At 43.9% G+C, this 19,937-nt stretch overlaps 1 protein-coding gene across 1 annotated transcript in view; it reads right to left on the bottom strand.

Moving 5' to 3' along the window:
- GAN (gigaxonin) overlaps window positions 1-10,655 on the bottom strand; it is a 75,237-nt gene extending 64,582 nt beyond the window's left edge. Inside the window, exon 1 of the mRNA XM_050773201.1 lies at window positions 10,329-10,655. Within this exon, the coding sequence (XP_050629158.1) occupies window positions 10,329-10,495 (167 nt within the window). The 5' untranslated portion in view covers window positions 10,496-10,655. The remainder of the gene's footprint in view (window positions 1-10,328) is intronic.
- Between the last annotated feature and the right edge of the window lie 9,282 nt (window positions 10,656-19,937).

Raw genomic sequence — 19,937 nt, 5'->3', positions numbered from 1 at the left:
TTCACCCACCCTACTCCTACTCATCCTCTCCAAGGCTGTGTTCAAATACCATTTCCTCCATATGTGATCGTCCAAGTAGTTCTTCCCTTCACAATTCCTACAGCTAGAAGTATCTGTATAATTAAAATAGCTTTTGTTCTATACTCTGTTTTTTCACAACTAAGCTGTAAAACTTGAGAGCAGACTCTGTATTTCACTAATCTTTCTACACTGTCCTGACTTTAATGCCCACAGTAAGTGTGATGAACATCATCTGTTGGTGACGATGAAGAAGGCGACAGCATGCCTGGGAGCCATCCTTGGCTGTGAGCCATCCCTGGTCTGCCCTTTTCCTCACCAACATGTCTTGGTGCCAAATGTCTGTAATCCAGCTGCTGTGTCCACCTCCACTGCCAAACCCTGGCCTAGGCCATCCCACTTTCCATCTGAACAACTGCAGTGCCCGCTGAAATGGCCACTGATTCCACTCTTGGCTTTTATAGAGCACACCCAGCAGCAATACATTGGAGTGACTTTAAAACAATGTACAAACAAGATGCTATATTCCTCTTTTAGAATACATCACTGCCCATCCATAGCCCCTGGATTTAGAAAAAGCCTAAATTCTCTATCAGACTCAACTATGCCATAAATTGCATTTTTGTCCCTTTCTTACACCCCACCACCTCCCCAGCCAGCTCCACACGGCAGCAGAAGTTTCATCTTCTTTGGAAGCAGTCTAAATGCCAGCTCTAACTCAGGGACCACAGGCCTTCCCAGCCTCTCATCTGTGTCGATGCCATCCCACCCTTTCCTCACCACTCCCAGGTATGTGATGCTCTGTTCCCAGAGAGGCCTGACCTGGTCCTGGTGCCACCCCTGGTCCTGGTGCCTCCCCCTGCTCTTCTCGTGCCTAGGCCTCTTCCTTCCTCAGATCTCAGCTTCAACGGCACCACCTCGGAGCAGGGATCCTGTCACCCAGGCCACAGCGGCAGCCATGCCCATCCTCTGTGGACTTCCTTCAGTGCACTCATATGGCTTTGTAATTAGATCTCTTTACCACTCACCTTCCCAGGTAGCCCCCATGGATGCTGGCACCCCATCTAGAAAGGTCAATGAACAAACGAGCATATTAGAGAGGCTTAGCCAAGAACTGATGTTCTCTACTTAAAGAAAGTCGTTTCTGTAAATGTGATTAATTGCGGTAACTACTATAATAGTAAATGGTCAAATCAGCCAATTAAATTCTTTTAGGGCAGACTATCAGAAGTGTCTACTCTGATAAACACAGCAAATCTATTCTCTGCTCATTTTTGAGATTCTGAAACTACCCATAACACAGGGATGTTCTAAAAAAAAATAAGTGCAATCGAACATAATCTTTAAATCTTTAGTTTTATGTTTATTTCCTTCTCCAGCCCCACAGAGATAGAAAAATAAATAGACTGACATAGGTCTCCACATACTGTGTTAGTTTCGATACTCTTTGTGGGAGATCACTGAATACATGCTCCAGTGGCAGGCAGTACAAGAGGATGGAATCCCGGAAGGCGCAATCCTCTGTAAGTGACTGAAATGGAGGCTCCAGGAGGGCAGTGGCCTTGCCAGTTGGTTGCTGCTATCTTGCTAGTACACAGCCACTGCTGAGATGTCTCCAGTTATCTCCTCTGCATGTGTTGAATGACTACACCTGTAATCAACTCCCTAAACAACACCCTAATTATATATAAGGCCCCTTTACTGTGAAGAAACAATGCACAGTATATCTCAGTAACCTTAGACAATGCTAATTCTTGAACTGTAATCTACTGTTGGTAAACACATCCCCACAGCATATGGGTTAAGGCACTGATGACATTTCTTAAGGATGTCCCAAGACCTGTGATGACGGTGAATATTTTCATAACCCCTTTTCTAATCACTATGAAAGAAGCCTGTAAATAAAAGAAATGGTAACTTATTTTGCTCACGCCCCCCACTCAGCGGGTGATAAAAATGAGATGTCCATTCCTTTCCTACCAACAGCTGGGGTTACAATTTTTAGGCGGGAAATAAAGTTGATAGCTTTGGTAGCACAAGACAGTAGCTGTTAAGGAGCCCAAGCAGAACAACAAACCAACCCACCAAAAATCCCGAGAGAAGTCTCTCATCTGTTATAGTAAGTGTCAAATCCCTGTACCAACTTTCATGTAAGGAAGAGAAGCTAGAAGTTGTGGGAAACTATTCCCTTGACTAACCAAATGGAAGACTATATAATTAGCCAATGGGTCCTGCTGGCTTCCAGCTCCATCACTGAAGTAGACTAGGCGCTGTGGCATGGAGAGGAGAATGGCAAACACGAATATCAGGGGCCTTTCTAAGGATTTTCATCGTCCTTCAAAATCCCACTGTCCTTAAACTTCTGGCTTCACTTCTAGCGAATGTTCTCTGTGGGTTAGAAGACTCATATCAAACTCACAGCCTAAATGTGAGGTTTCAGTATGAAGTGTCTTACAATTCAGGGACTGATCAATATAAACAATTTAAGTAACAAAAGTGCAAATATTTTGAGCTCAGTAATTAAACAATTTAATATTATTCAGAGGCGCAGGCAGTTGTTACTGATGAATGCTAATATGACCATAAAACTACGTTTCAAAATATATCTACTCATATTAATATGTTACCATAAAAATCACAAGCATCAAATGGTCTTTAAAATTGTTCTTAAAAACAGAAACACTTTGTAGTTGAGAGAACCACAAAATATCTACGAGCAAAAATATACATTTAAGTTTCTATAAAAACTCAACTTCAAAAAAACCCCAAAGATATTTAATTGGTCTATATTCCATTATTCAACAGTCACCTTTTAAAAACTAGTCCTCCCATCTTCCATTTATGATATGCATTGGCATATCTAGGGCTTTACTGGCAGAAAGCCCTCTAGGCTTTACTCTACTGAAATGGAGGGCAGTGGCCTTGCCAGTTGGTTGCCATCATCTTGCTGGTACCTACCCGCTGCTGAGATGTCTTATCTCCTGTGTATGTGGTGAACACTGGAGATAACTAACAAAACATTTCGCCAATATCTTATTTTCCCTAAGTATCCCATTTTTCTAATTTATTTGAACAGAGGAAAAGTCCAAATCCCTTCACTATAATAGCAAATGGCAAAGCACTACGTATTTCTATTTCGCAGTATTTCTGTAACAATTTTATGAGAAATTAGGGCATTCACCATTTATTCCCAGAGAGAAATGGATGCAGCAAACATCTGACCATCATTCTATGGCTAAGTCACTCTTTGGCCCTAAGTACTTAGGAAGATGATTTAACTCTGCTTTTCCGAGCACCAGGATCAGGAACTCTGGCAGAGTGTCCAGGCATCTAGATGCACATAGAATCTTTATGCTCCACAGAGCCAGAGCTGCCACCTTTACCTGAGCCTTTGATTTTCTTCCTTCTTTGGATTCATTGTGGCTTAGGAGGCAGAGAACCCACGGGAAGCACTCAAATGCAAGGTCGCAACCATAGTCTGCCACTTGTCACACCCCACACCCCCGCATCTCCACCCTTAATCCAGAATTCAAACTCACAAATCATTCATTTATATTACAGCTTTAGTACACAAAATGATAGTCTTGTATCTTTCAGAAGGATGATGCAACCCTGTGAAGAACTTACTGCATGGCACTCATAGGCCAAAGGAACCCTTATTTGTCCTAATTATGTTTTCTTTACAAATTATAAATAGATTTTAAGTCCCACTTTGATATCATAAGAACTTGTTAACACTTTAAACAATGGATAAGGCGGTTTTATAAACTGGATGCTTAGTCTATATCATCCAAATATAAATCCTAAGGAACCAGAATTTCTTTTTTTTTTTTTTTTTTTTTTTGAGACGGAGTCTCGCTCTGCCGCCCAGGCTGGAGTGCAGTGGCCGGATCTCAGCTCACTGCAAGCTCCGCCTCCCGGGTTCACGCCATTCTCCTGCCTCAGCCTCCCCAGTAGCTGGGACTACAGGCGCCCGTCACCTCGCCCGGCTAGTTTTTTGTATTTTTTAGTAGAGACGGGGTTTCACCGTGTCAGCCAGGATGGTCTCGATCTCCTGACCTTGTGATCCGCCCGCCTCGGCCTCCCAAAGTGCTGGGATTACAGGCTTGAGCCACCGTGCCCGGCCAGGAACCAGAATTTCTATGTGGAAGAGCATTTTACTTCAATCCTAAATTATATAACAAAAACTAATTTAAGAACATTGAAGGAGACGTCACAGGAGAAAATGCAAACCATAATAAGAGGCAGAAGTAAAAACAGGATAGGTAAACGAGTGAGGACTTACCCACTAGAGAAATTAACCAGAGCTAGGTTTTACTTCTATTACATTACTATTACTCACAGTAACAATCCTCGGGGAAGTTCTATGATAAATCTGAACACCCCACACTTCCCTTTATGCTAGAGTCATTAGTCTAACAAGAATTTTATTGATTTGTTTCATCATTTGAAACCTTCCAAAAACCTCCCAGAATTAGAACATCTACTACTACCAATAGTGACAACCACTGTGTTATATAAAATAAACAAACATCTTTAAACTGACATGAGTAATCTGTGTTAAACTGAAATTTACAAGTGCTCAGTTTCCTTAGAAGCCTGGATAAAATATGTCTTTGATCTTCTGAAACTGAACATAGTTATTATCACTTTTGAAAAACTCAGTAAGAATAGGGTTTAATCAAACAAGGTTGTGATTACAAAAAAGAAAAAAGGAAAAAAAGAAAAGGAAAATCATTGAGAACCATTTAACTATCAAGACCTTCTGGACAAATTTCATCTTCTGAGTAGTTGTTAGGAATGCCTTATAATAAGTAGATAAAAACGAAGTCTAGATCCCTTAAAAGAGACTCAGGCCCAGCTTATTTTCCATCACCATAAGAGTACAAGAAATAGGTAATGTCAATTTGATTTTAAGAGGGCTCAGGATTTGAAAAGAGACTCAGAAATTGGAGCTTCTAACCCCTGAGCACTAAGAAACTTCACAGGCTACAATCACTATTCAAGATCCTTATGACAATCATTCGGGAGCTGCTATGGAAGACTATCAACTCGAAGCACAAGCGGAGAAAAGATTATGAAAATATTGTAAAGTAAGCAAAACATTATTAACTGAGCATTACTGCGAAATCACTTTGCTTCACAGCCAGACTTTCATTACCAGGGAACGCTTAGTAGATGCTGCTGCCTCGGTAGTGTATTTTCAGCATTAACAGGGAAGCAAAGAATCTAAAAAGAGGCTGTGCAGTTATTCATATAAATTAATCAAGAAAAGTAAACTGGGAATGAAAAGCAGCCTCTGCACACACCACATAGTACTCATGGACTTTAGTGCCCATGTGACATTAAACTACAGGGTATGTTTCAGATATTCAAAATAATAATAATAATAATGTCCATGTTACTATGAAACTTGGACCTCCTACAGAGATCATATTGGTTTCCTTAAGTAGTTTCATCAGCATCATCTATGAGTCAAACTTCATATTTAAATGGCAAAACAGGCTCATCAATAATTAAGCCTTGGAACATACCCAGATTAACAGCATAAAACAAATGCTTGTTGCGATACAACTCTACAGGCCTGGATTTATACAACGGAATACCCAATAAAGTTCTATATGACAGGGGAAGAGAAATGCTTTAACATTAACATAAAACAAAACTTTAAATGATACAATAAAGCTATAAAAACAGAAACAGGTCCTCCTCCTCACAACACATACACGAGAGGCAAAACAAAAATAGCACAGAGCTACATAACTTAGACTTAAAGGGGATTTGCTGTCCATGTAGCCCAACCACCTCAATTGACAGATAAGGAAGCTAGAGCCCAGAAAATTTGCTCACGATGACCTAGGCTGGATTTGAGGCCCAACGTCTCACTCTATCCTCACTAGACCTCAAAAAATAAGAGGGGGAAAAACAGCCATTTACATTCTTAGCTGACTCATCATAGGATCTAAAAATCTTAGGAATCTTTTTTTCTTTTTCTCTCCAGGACTGAAAGCTAAACAAACTTTTGTTGCAATAGGTTTCAAGAAAACCCTAAATTTTACAAGTGACCACAGGACTGGGAACCTGTACAGAGCCACCACAATGCCATAGCAGTTCACTTTCAAATCCTTTTCACACACATTACTCCCCAAGAACCACAGCTCTGGAGAGAAATGGGTCTGAACTTTGCATCAGATCAATGGGACTGTGCCAGAATCGGAAGAGCCTCAGACATGAAGCAGAGCAAACTGTAATACTCAAAAGAAAAATAAATTTCCTGCAAGCGCCAGGGAGCTTTCCCCGGAAGGTCTCAGAGTTGCTGAGAAAGGAAAGACTCTGTGGGTGCTTATGACTACGAATTCAGTTTTGCCATTCTTATAAAGGTTGTTAGCTACTTTTTTTTTTTTTTAACCTAAGAGACAGGGTCTCACTCTGTCGCCCAGACACGCTGCAGTGCAGTGGCAGTCATAACTCACTGCATCCTGGAACTCCTGGGGTCAAGGGATCCTCCTGCCTTAGCCTCCCAAAGTGCTGTAATTACAGCCATGAGCCACTGTGCCCAGCCTGTCAACTACTTTTGGTTTAGTTTCCCCAACAAACCAAAGAGAAAATCTCACCCAGGAACCAAAAGGAGGAAAAGCTTTGGGAAAGGAGCATGCTGGGAAAGGGGCATGCATGCCATTTACTGAGCTGAGGGACCCCAGGAGGTCCTGCCTCCTTCCTGGAGCAGCTGCACCCTAGGGCTGCATGACACATGCTCTCTACATAACCTGGGAATGCCAGTCCTCTGTGAGCTGATCATGAGGGTGTACTGCCAAAGTTGAGTTTTCTGGCTTTTTCCTTTTATATTTAAAATCTTTCTAACATGGTATGATTGTTGAGGGAGTCAGCAGGAAAAACAAAAGCTAGATCAAAGATAAAGTAGAGTAAAAGATTAAACCAGTAAGTCAAAAGACTTTTCCATATTAAGTAGATAGTATGCCAAACAAAGTTACTTTAATTCCCAGTGTGACAGAGTTGGACTGGCTCCCTTCGTTGGGCACATATTAAGCAACAGATAATACTGCTCCTATTTTTTTATGTATATGATTTATTACTGTACACACTGGGTCTATGTTGCCCAGGCTAGTCTGGAACTCCTGGCCTCAAATGATCCTCCCACCTCCACCTCTCATAATGCTAGGATTACAGGTGTGAGCTACCATGCCAGGTCATAACATTGCTTCTAAACCATAGAATCACACCAGCACTTATGTCAGTTACCAACACTAGGCCAAACACAGACATTAAACAAAATCAGAATTTCATAAAACTTCAGAGATCACCGAACTTTTGAACATCCAATTCACAGATTAATGACATCACAGATCTAAATGCTTAAGTTTCAAAAGGGAAAGATAAGAAACATCAAGTTCTAGAATACATATATACATTTTGTTTCAATATAATTCTCTAAAGGGCTATTCAAACAAAACAAATACATTATAAAAGCCTAATATTACTGGTATTAAAATTACCAGTAAAAATAAAAAATTAACAAATTTATTTCTAGTCAGTAGTACAGATTCATCAAATTACTTTGAAACAGCTTTGAAATTGATAATTTTTTAAAAATCTCAAGACATTCTATCACTTCAAAAGCCAAATAAACTTTAAGGAATTAATCTGTCACTGATGAAACACGTATTGACTGATTCATGTTTACCTACAAAATGTAAAAAAAAAATCTGCCTTGCCTTTAAAGATGGTTGAAAATGGAAACCAAAATGAGACAGTATATAAAAGTGCTTGATAAGCATTTTAATTATAAGATACTGTAAGCCAGCTAACAGAGTTTACACAGAGAGAACAGTGAAATACAAGTGATGCTCTAACTTGGTAGGGTAAGAGTAGTTAGAAGGCTAGGTGCAATTAATTCGGAGTCTAATCCTAGTTCAACCATTAAGTACTAATAACCTCATAACACAAGTCACTAAAGTCCACTGAGCCCCTATTTTCTTATTTAGAAAGTGAAAGAACTGGACTAGAGATACTTCCTAATTCAATGGGTACTACCTTTGAAAACCTGGGAACAGACCTATGATGTGTCAAAACACTATTACATATTTCTTCACAGGTGGGTCAGTGATTAAATGAGAAGACTCATTTTTATCCCTCACTCACCAGATTAGTGAGCTGAAGCCTTGTCATCTACCAGCAACTCACAGCTAACATGAGTAAAAGCTGGAAGCACAAAGCTGGTCTTCAAACTCTGAACCCAGTGGGTTTCTCAATTAGGTATAACTCAGTGTCTATCTACTATGAAAATGTAATGGAGTCAATTTGCTAATGTCCGAATTTGCTGTGGTAGAAACAAAGGCAGTCATTCATTCAATACATTAACTGATAGGCACTGTTCTTTCTGGGTGCAAAGAGTAAAGCAGTGGATAAAAGAAAACACCGCCGGGTGCCATGGCTCACGCCTGTAATCCCAGCACTTTGGAAGGCCGAGGAGGGCAGATCACGAGGTCAGGAGTTCGAGACCAGACTGGCCAACATGGTAAAACCCCGTCTCTACTAAAAATACAAAAATTATCCGGGCGTGGTAGTGGGTGTTTATAATCCCAGCTACTTGGGAGGCTGAGGCAGGAGAATCGCTTGAAACTGGAAGGCGGAGGTTGCAGTGAGCCGAGATCACACCACCGCACTCCAGCCTGGGCGAAAGAATGAAACGCCGTTTCAAAAAACAAAACAAAACACCACGACCTCATAGAGCTCACACTGTGGTTGGGAAAGACCATCAACGTAAATGTGTAAAATACGGGGTACATCATAGTGGTAAGTGCTACGGAGAAAAATGAACAAGGATAGCAAGCAAGGACAAGGCGATTTGCAATGTACTTCTTTTAAGCCAAACGGATGCCATTTAAAGAACTGTAACAATAACGCATCTAAAGTAGTTTTCTTCAGCATTTTCCCAAACAGGGAAGATGGCCTGCTGATTCCAATTTGAGATTGGTTGCTCAAACCTCTGAACTGCCAGCTAGAAGCTGTCTGTCACATTAGCAATCCCAATTCTGTACTAACGATGATACCTCGGCCCCCACTCCCGCCCCCCCACCACTCCACACCCCTCACCGCCAAAGAGCGCAAATGGATTTATAAAACAAATCCAGGAGAAACCAGAAGTTACAAGAGCGCTTGAACTGCTTCTAAGTTAGCACAAATGTCTCCCCAGTTCAAAGGTTAAAGTGCAGCGTTTGTGGTGGTTTTGCTGGGACAAAGCGCTAAGAATACACATCATTTTGCTTTTTGTGACCTGTCAATTGTAGTGATATTCTCTACCATTAGCCTATATTTAACCAGCTTACTGGGCAGTTTCTCCAGTTTTTAGCATTCCCCCCTTCCCTTTTATTAAAACAGCAACCTAGTTTGCAAGAAGGTTGCTAAAAGAAAAGATAGCCTTCTGCAAGATCTGATATACTTGTATAAGCACTGTCTTATCAACCTTTTAATTAACCTGGTTAGTTGAATTGGCAAATCAGGTTAAGTTTTGCTTTACTAAAGTATTAAAATGCCCTTAGTCGCAAGGCTCTCACGGTCCTCGGGTTGTAACAGCATCCTGAGAATTCGCCACAGTTTACTTCAACGTGTAACTCTTCTTTTAAACAGTTACCAGAAAGGAGCGGAAAAGACACGTTTGGCAAGGAGAAGAATTTCGCCCGGGGGATCTGACTACCAACCCAAGGAGAACTTCGAGAGGGTTTTCTCTGCCAGCACCCCGCGAGGCGCTGTCGGTCCGGCCTCCCAGCGGGCAGGGCGCTCCCGGCCGGGTTGGCGGCGCCGGCCCAGCCCCCGAGCGTGAATTCGGAGGCGACCGGCCGGCGAACTTCAGCTGGGACCGCGGGCCCGGCCAGGGCGAGGGGGCGACTCTTCCCCAGGGCGGCCTCGCCCAGCTCGCAGGTGCGGGTCCCGGCCGGCCCAGGACAGGATCTGGGGGCTTCCGGGTCTCCGAGGCCGGGCGCCCGCTGGCGCATTGGGAACCGGGAGGGACAGGGCGGGGGATCGCGGCCTGGGTCCGGGGACAACTCCGAGGGGCGCGGGGGTCCCATGGGGAGCGCCGGCCCGGAAGGCACAGAGGCCGCCCGGGGGACGCGGTCAGCGGGGCCGGGTTCCGGCGCGTGCCGGGAGGGAAGCCACGCCAACGGTGACGCGGGGACCCCTGCGCCGGGGACAGGAGACAGGGTCTGGGGGCCACGCCCGGCCCGGCCGCCCCGCCTCCGGCTCCGGGCAGCAACGCCGCACCCGCCCGCCCGCCGCGGCCCCCTCCCCACCTGATGTAGGGACTGGCCGCCGCCAGGATGTTCTTCTGCACCGGGATCTCCTCCCCGTCGAGGACCAGGTGCGCGTCGCAGAAGCGGGACTCCTCACGGAAAGAGCTGAGCGCTCGCAGCAGACGCGCGGCGTGCTGAGGGTCAGACACGGCACTGCCCTCAGCCATCGCGGCGCCCGCTCCTCTGCCAGCGGGTCCGGCTCCCGACACCGCCCGGCCGGACCACTCGAGCCGCCGAGTCCCGCGCGCGCGCCCGCCCGGCCCGGCTCTCCGCGCTCTGAACAGAAGCTGGAGCCCCCGGAACGCGCCTGTGCCATCCGCGGCGCGCTGGGCCGGCGCCTTTAAGAAGCCGCGTCATGAAGTCATTTCTCCGCGACGCCCCCGCACCGTCGCTCCCCGCCCTCTCTCCCCTGCCGCTGGAGGCAGCCAATCAGAAGCCTCCTTCCTCCGCCCGCGTGACCAGCTCCGCCTGGGTGCAGCGGAAGGTGTAGAGGGATGAGGTAGGTCCCTGCGGCGGTGGAGGGATGTGCGGGCGGGCTAGGATTCTGTGGTTGAGCCTGCGGCCTCTGGGACCGCGAGTTTGAATCCTGGTTGCAGCTCTTCCACTTACTAGCTGTGTGGCCATGGATAAGGTGCCCATCCTCAGTTTCTCCGCCTGCAAAATGAAAACGACTTTTTAGTGGTGTTGTGGACCCATGAGATGACGCATGGAAGCAAGGGCGCAGTCGCTGTAGCTTGCTTTATTTATGAGAGAAAAGGAGCTGCCCAGGTGAGAGCACAAAGACCCGAGAAAACAGACCCAGAAAAGATGGTTTTGGTTGCGGGCTAGGAAGGAGACGTGGCAGATGAAGCTGGAGAAGTCCGAAGGGGTCCTTAAGTTTTGTAGGGCCTCCTTGGTGTGGGAAGGAGGTTAGTTTCTGCAGGGGTGAAGAACCATGCAAGGGTATTTAGCAGAGGGTTTTGTGCAGATCACTCAGCTCCTGCGTGGAGAATAAGGCGGGGATGAATGTGCTAAAGGCGATCGATGTTTAGGTATTGCAGGACTTAAGAGAAGGGAATGGGCACCTGGATGAAAGGGTGATGGGAGGTGGACAATGGTGGATTGTTTTAAAAGAAATTATGAGGGAGAGGGAGTCAAGGATAAATATTCTGGTTGAGTAACTGCATGCATGTTTGTACCTTTCAGGGAGAGCTAGGAAATGCTGAAGGGGTGGGCAGTAGAGAAGCAGATGTTTAGATTCAGACAGGCTCCCAACCCAGTGAAGATCAAAGCTGTGACAGAAAGGATCTCTGGGCCAGCTCAGCTGGCAGGCCACGCCCCACAGTATCTGAAGTTTCCCTGGAGGCTGCTCAGGGCACATGGGAGTGTGGAATGTAGCTACCATTTTGTGCAAACATTAGGTACTCCATAAGCCTCTAAAAAATTAGCAATTTTATGAGGACCTCTGACCAGAAGAATGTGGCCAGCATTCCAGTCAAGACAGGATAGGATTTTCACTGAAGCAGCCCAGTCTTTTCCTTCAACCAACTGAGAGGCTCCAATAAAGTCTTGGGTATTTACCCAGACCAGCCAAGGCTTTGGAGTCACTGGCAGGAATCTGGGTATCTAACTGTTTTCAGAGCAGAAGAATAGGTGGGAAGGGAACGGCTGTGGAAGACACATGCATTTCCACTTCCTTCTGTAAATGCAGCTCAGTATTCCCGGATGCAATGATGTCTAGGATTTGCTTCAAAACACAACAAAGGGATGGGGAAGCAGATGGGAGTGTAGATGAGTCAAAAGTGGCCACAAGTTACTAATTGTTAAAGCCACGTAATGGGGATGTGGAGATTCGTCGTACTGTCTCTATATTTTTGTGGATGTTTAATGGGGATGTGGAGATTCATTGTACTGTTTCTATATTTTTGTGGATGTTGAAAAATATTTTCTTTTTCTTTTTTTTTTTTTGAGATGGAGTCTCGCTCTATTGCCCAGGCTGGAGTGCAGTGGCACAATGTCTGTTCACTGCAACCTCCGCCTCCCGGGTTCAAGTGATTCTCCTGCCTCAGCCTCCCAAGTAGCTGGGACTACAGGCGTGTGCCACCATGCCTGACTAATTTTTGTATTTTCAGTAGAGATGGGCTTTTACCATGTTGGCCAGGCTGGTCTTGAACTCCTGAGCTTGTGATCTGCTTGCCTCGGTCTCGGCCTCCCAAAGTGCCGGAATTACAGGTGTGAGCCACGACACCCGGCCAAAAAATATATTTAAAAAGGTAAGAAACACACAAGACAAGCAGCTCGGACTTATCTTCTCCATGATACCTGCCCAGGAATGTCAGCTGCCCTGGGAGTCCTGCAATACCTCCCAGGGCAGCTGACATTCCTTTCTCCAAGCAGTTGCTGTATTTTGAACATTGCTCCAGCAAGAAACTTATTGTAATGGGTTTATTTATCCATGTCACCTGCTATATTATGTTTATCGTGGCTCAGCATGATTTCCAGGTGCCAAGCACAGTACTTGGTGTGTAACAGTGCTAACTCAATGTTGGATGGATGGAGGGATTAAAAAAAAAAAGAAAAACACCTAAATACCAGACACTTAATAAATGTTTCTTGGGAGGCCAAGGTGGGCAGATCACAAGGTCAGAAGTTCAAGACCAGCCTGGCCAACACAGAAAAACCTCATCTCTCCTAAAAATACAAAATTAGCCAGGCGTGGTGGCGGGCACCTGTAATCCCAGCTGCTCAGGAGGCTGGGGCAGGAGAATCGCTTAAGCCTGGGAGGCAGAGGTTGCAGTGAGCTGATACCGCAACATTCCACTCCAGCCTGGGAGACAGAGCAAGACTCTGTCTCAAAAAAATAAAAAATAAAATAAATAAATGTTTTCTGAACTGTATTCTCTGTTGCTTCATAGTTAATTTGTGTTTGCCATTTTTAAGATAAAAAACCAAGGAGAGTTCTCTACACAATGTAGATATTTGATAAGTACTTATTAATTGCTTGGTGTGCTAGTCTATTCTTTAAATAACAGAGGTTCCAAAACAAAGAGCTTCAGTAATAGGATCACTGTCAGGTAACCAATTATCCGAGTAGGAAGGTTGCCTTAGTTGAAGTAACTGGAGGTGAATGGGGATTTGTCAGGCAGGCTCTTCCAGGCAGAGGTGAACATTCCCTGTTGTTTTGACAGAAGGAGGAAATGGAATGACCATCAAGAGAAAGGTAGTTGCTGGCTTGAAAGGATCATCTGTGCAACAGGCAGCTAATCAGAAGATGACCTTATAAATACTTTTGATACCACCCACACTGTTCCTATTATTCCCCACCACTCCATCGGCCTAGTGAACTCTTCCTCATCCTTCAAAACCCAGCTTAAACATGACCTTCAGGAAATCTTCAGCTGGCTTCCCAGGACAGAGTGGGTCTGTCCTCTGCATGCTCCTGCTGCTGTGCTGTACTCACCACACTCTACTGTAATTTACTGGTTTATAAGTCAGTTCCGCTGCTGGGTTGTGAGTTCCTCCAAGGCAGGAGCTTTGCCATATCTACCTATGCTCCCAGGACTTACACAGTGCCTGATGTGTAGGAGGTACCCCCTGAATGTTTAATATAATTAGAAGGAGCATATCAGGTAAATTAGCAAAGCAACCTATGGGATGCAGGATGTCAGACAATAGGGGTAGGTAGGCTTATGGGAGCTGAAGAGCACATGCGCCTCACCTCTAGTTGATTGCTCTGTGCGATAGGGGCCCAGTGGTGGTGGATCTAACAACTTTTTAAGAGATTCTGAAAATTCAGACTGACTTGAATATTCCAGATTTTCAACATTAGCAACTAATTCCATTTGGGGGAAAAAATGTAGCATGGGTCTGCAGATAAGATCTGGCTATAATTCATGTTCAGAGGTAATCAGGAAACGATTAGTTGACTGAAAATGTAGTTGACAATCAGATGGATGCTAGGTTGCCAATAAAATGTGTTGAGTGGAATTCACATGCCCCAGAAAGCTCGTCCTGGTGCTGTGGGCCAGGAAAAGGGCCCAAGTGTGGGAAGAAGGATTCAGGAGGCAGAGCCTACTCTCTCAGTGCTGCCGGAGCCACTCTTGCTTGAGCTGAAGTACTGTGGACTCTTTTGCAGCCTTTCCTGGTATTGCTCAAACTGAGCCACCCTTGATATTGTGCCTCTCCGAATGATGGATTAAATGTTATTGTTTCCTTGCATTCCATAGGCATCAGATATCAACTGTCATTGTGAAACATATTACAATGTAAGAGATTTGATATTGTCCTAACAGTGTTAGTCTCTGGTGGCTATACTGAGCTCTTCTGGTTTAGAGGTGAAACAACCCAGAGAAAGGATTTATTTATGTATTCGTTTTTGGTCTGAAGACCAAAAAGGATGTTTACAAGATATTAACAGTAATAATTCATTCAGCAGCTGTTTTTAAAGCACCTGCTATATGATAACTGCTATAGATACAGTGATGGTGAAAGCACAGTTAGCTCAGTGTTATTTTAGAAGCTTTTACTTTGTGCTTCCTCGATTTATATTTTCTGTACTGATCGTGCATAATTTTTTACAATCATTAAAAAAACAAGAAAGCAATTTCTTTTTGCAAAAAAAGGAAAAAAAGAGCTTTCTTTTGCTTTGAAAAATGAGCCCTCAAGAGAGGAATCCACTTGGGGATTTGGGCTTTTATTTTCTAAAAACTACCTAAAGAGTCCAGTAAGAGAAATAATGCAAAGAAAATATTAACACTGAAAATTCTTTAGCAAATATCAAGTCCAACTGATTCATCTTATTGAAGAGAAAACCAAAGTACAGATGAGCAAATGACTCAGTCTAGGTCATAGGTGTGACCCAGTCAGGACAGAACAGACTGAGGTCTAGATCTTCTGCTTTCCAGCCCTGTAAGCTTTTCCATTACACCAAGTCGACTTGTCATAAACATTCATTTGTTTGAGACAGTCTCTTCTGATTCATTTGAAGGTAGTCTTCAGACATTTTATTGGGTAAATCTTTCATTTGTCCAAATCTATATATAGCTCTTTTCTTTCCAAAAAAAGTCTAGGCTCCTACAAATTGCTGAGTCAGAGAACATCTCAGTATTTATAATGCTTGAGAGTTGGTTCTATATATTTACACAGTACTCAGAGATGTGTCTCAGAAACCAGTGAACTAATTAAATTGTAATGAAACTCCATGAAGGTAGTAACTGTTCCTATCCAAATTCATCGTGTACCCTACCCCAGCACCCAGTGCAGTGCCTGACACACAGTAGGTGCCCAATAAATATTTGCTGAAGGAATGAATTCTAATAGAATTGAGATTTTTCTGTGTACAAGGGATTATTTCACATGTTGTTTTTCATATTTCCCCAATGAACTCAAAATGGAAATATTCACCAGCCTGCTTGACATTGCCATTTGAATAATAGAAACCTAGAATTTAACACCTCAGAAAGTAAGCTTCTACTTAAAAAAAATTAGCTGGGTGTGGTGACATCCACCTGTAGTCCCAGCAGGATCGGTTGAGCCCAAGAGGTCGAGGCTGCAGTGAGCCATGATCATGCCACCGCACTGCAGCCTGGGAGACAAAGTGAGGCCCTGTTTCAAAAAACAAAACCAAAAGCTCCTGATTTTACCCCTAAACCTAATCATTTTCCAAGTAAATGGCAGCACCATTCATTTACCTAGGGGCAGAAACTTCGGGTCATTCTTGACCTCTGTCTCTCATACTCTTCATCCACTTCTCCAGTGAATCCTGCAGCTCTTCCTGCAGACTACATTTTTTTCTTTTTCTTTTATTTATTTATTTATTTTTTGAGATGGAGTCTTGCTCTGTCGCCCAGACTGGAGTGTAGTGGCTTACTGCAACCTCCAACTCTGAGGTTCAAGTGATTCTCCTTCCTCAGGCTCCTGAGTAGCTGGGATTACAGGCGCCCACCACCACACCTGGCTAATTTTTGTATTTTTAGTAGAGATGGCATTTCACTATGTTGATCAGGCTGGTCTCGAACTCCTGACCTCAGGTGATCCGCCCACCTCGGCCTCCCAAAGTGGTGGGATTACAGGTGTGAGCCACCATGCCCGGCCCTGCAGACTAACTTCTGAATCCAGCCAGTTCTCCCCACCTCCTCCAAGACCACGCTGATCCAGGTACCATTCAGCTCTCCCGCAACAGCCTCCTAACTGCTCCCCTTGCTTTTTCTCTTGCCCCCTTATGAACTGTTTTCTCCTCCTAAGGTAATCAGATCAAGTCACTTCCCGGTTCAAAGCTCTCCCATGGCTTTCCTTCAAACTTAGGAAAAAAACCCAAAGCCCTTACGGTGGTCTAAAAAGCCCTGCGTGATCTGGCTCCCTCCATGGCCTCCTTTCCTGCCATTCCCCACTCAGTGTGCACCAACCAAAATGGCCTCCTTTGCTCTTTCTTGAATAAGCCAAGTATATTCCCACCTCAGGGCTTTTGCACCGGCTAATTGCTCAGCCTGGAACTCTCTTTCCTCGGATTCTCATAGCTTGCTCTTTCATTCTTCTTACATCAGAGCTGCCATGTCAGCTCCTCATAAAGGCTTTGGCTCACACTCCTGTATAAATGCCTCCCCTTAACCGGCTTCATCTTTCTTCACTGCGTGTAATCACTACCTAAAATTATATATGTTTATTAGTGTATTATGTATCTCCTCTGATTATAAGGTTTCATGAGGCCTGGCAAGGATTCTTATTTTATATATCAATGTATTCTTAACCTCTAAAGCAATGCCTGGCATATAGTATGTGCTCGATAAATATTTACTTATTGAATGAATGAATGAATGAATGAATGAATATTTTCCTGGACCTTTTCATCTCTTGCTGCCTAACCTGACATTGCCAACTTGGAGGAAGATGAATTATCAAGAGTGATTCAAAGGACCTGAAATAAAACTTGAAAAGCTTAGAAGTTCACAATATAGCAGCTCTGGGCATAGGTTGCCCCAATAACTTCTTTCAAGCTAGGTCCCATGCAAGAACCTTTATTCTCCCCTGTCAAGGTACACCACTTTGCACTTTTCACCCTTTAAATTTAGTTGTGTATTGTATGTAGTTTATATACCTGAAAGCATATAAGAGGTGCTGGTCTTCTCCCTAGAATTCTAGCCAGGGTACTGCTGGGTGTACGATGAGCTGGATTATTCTGCAGAATTTACATCGCATAAGTAATTTGCCTGTGCCTTAGATTTGTTTAAATATCTGTGAAGTCATTTAAATTCATTTAACTCAAGGGATTTCCTAACAACCTCCCTCTTGGTCTGTTCTCCGTGACTTAGAAGTTGCTTCTTCAATTTCTCCCTCTGTAAAATTGGGGTAATCGTAGCAGTCCTCACAGAGCGGTTATGAGGCTTAAATGAGACGGCAGTGATGAAGTGCTGACAAGAAGATCCGGCCTGTAGCAGGTGTTCAGTGAATGCTAAGAGCTGTTACATGTGTCATTACTGTCACCACCATCATGCCTGACGCCCAGCTCAAAAATGATTAGCTTCTAGTTGACTCTCAAGTCGAAATCTAGTCTCTTCACCTCCCAGTCAGGGCCCACCAGCAATACCGCCTCAAGTTCTGGTCGACAGTCTCACTGCTTGTTTTTCCCTAACATTAATGCTGGGTTTTTGGTGAATTTCATCTATTTTCTAACTCCACCTGATATCTTCATTTTCTACTCCAGGGCTTTAAACATCCCAGTCTACTGCTTTTATTGAAGTTCCTTGCCTTTAATTTATTTTTTTAATGTTTAAATCCATCCTTATGTTTTCTGAAATATGTCAGACCTCTTCTTTAACCAGTAAGTTTTGAAACTAATTAATACTTTAATACATTTAGCTTTTTAAAATGTCTTTATTGAGGTATAACACACAGTAAAGTGCACTAATCTTAAGCGTATGGCTGAATGAATGTTTCCGTGTGAAGTGGAAACATTTCACACATGTGAAATCCCCAGCCACATCAAAATATAGAACATTTCCAGCAACCCAGAGGCTCCCTCAGGCCCGTTTCCAGTCAGTACTATCCAAAAGAAACTGGCCAGGCGTGGTGGCTCACTTCTGTAATCCCAGCACTTTGGGAGGCCGAGGCGGGCGGATCACAAGGTCAGGAGTTCGAGGCCAGCCTGGCCAACATAGTGAAACCCCATCTCTACTAAAATACAAAAAAAATTAGCCAGGCGGGGTGGAGGGTTCCTGTAATCCCAGCTACTTGGGAGGCTGAAGCAGAAGAATCACTTGAAACCAGAAGCCGGAAGGCAGAGGTTTCAGTGAGCCGAGATCGCACCACTGCACTCCAGCCTGGGCAACAAGAGTGAAACTCCATCTCAAAAGAAAAAAAAAAAAGAGAAAACGCTGTTATGGTTTCTATCACTATTGATTTGTTTTTCCTGTTCTTGAACTTTTGCATTTGGTTTCTTTCACTCAAATATGATGTCTTCAAAATTCTTTCGTTTTGTTGCTTGTAGCATAATAGTTGGTTCTTTATTGCTGTGAGTATATCATTGTGTGACTACTCCACAATATACTTATCCATTTTCCTATTGATGGATAGATAATTATTTCCACTTCAGGGCTATTGTAATAAAGCTGTTATGAACATTAAAAAATATATGGTTGGCACTTTCGGAGGCTGAGGTGGGCAGATCACTTGAGGCCAGGAGTTCGAGACCAGGCTAGCCAACATGGCGTCTCTCCTAAAAATACAAAAATTAGCCATGTGTGGTGGTGGGCATCTGTAATCCCAACTGCTTGGAAGGCTGAGGCAGGAAAAATCCCTTGAACCCGGAAGACAGAGGTTGCAATGAGCCGAGATTGCACCACTGCACTCCAGCCTGGGCAACAGAGCGAGGCTCAATCTCAAATAAATAAATAAATAAATAAATAAATCTCAAATAAATAAATAAAATAAAGCTATATGGTTGAATAGATGCACTTTTTTCCTCAGGCGGATATGGTGAAGAGTTCAGCTGCTGGGCTGTAGGGTAGGCACATATGTTCAGCTTGAATAGATGCTGCCAAACAGTTTTCCAGAGTGGTTGTACCAAATTATACTCCCACAGTAATGTCTGAGAGTTCCAGTAGCTTCACATGCTCCAGTAATTGGTGGTCTTTTAATTATGCCTGTCCTGGTGGGAATATAGGTGGCCTGGTGGGCGTCTTATTTTAATTTGTATTTCTCTAATGAATAATGATGTTGAGTACCTTTCTATATGCATTTTGACCACTTGGTGACTTTTTGGGGTTAGGTGATTACTGAAGTTTTGTCTCATTTTTAATAGTTGGTTTTTTTTTTTTTTTTTTTTTTTTGTTGTTTTTTTTGAGATGGAGTTTCACTCTTGTTTACCAGGCTGGAGTGCAGTGGCGCAGTTTCAGCTCACCACAGCCTTGGCTCACTGCAACCTCCACCTCCTGGGTTCAAGCAATTCTCCTGCCTCAGCCTCCCGAATAACTGGGATTGCAGGCATGCACCACCACGCCCGGCTAATTTTGTATTTTTAGTAGAGACAGGGTTTCGCCATGTTGGTCAGGCTGGTCTCGAACTCCCAACCTCAAGTGATCTGCCCGCCTCAGCCTCCTAAAGTGCTGGGATTACAGGCATGAGCCACTGCGCCCG

This window comes from Macaca thibetana, chromosome 20 (genome assembly GCF_024542745.1).
Source record: "Macaca thibetana thibetana isolate TM-01 chromosome 20, ASM2454274v1, whole genome shotgun sequence".
Classification (NCBI taxonomy): domain Eukaryota; kingdom Metazoa; phylum Chordata; class Mammalia; order Primates; family Cercopithecidae; genus Macaca; species Macaca thibetana.
The sequence above is the reverse complement of the archived record's forward strand: the minus strand, read 5'-3'. Positions and strand labels throughout refer to the sequence as shown.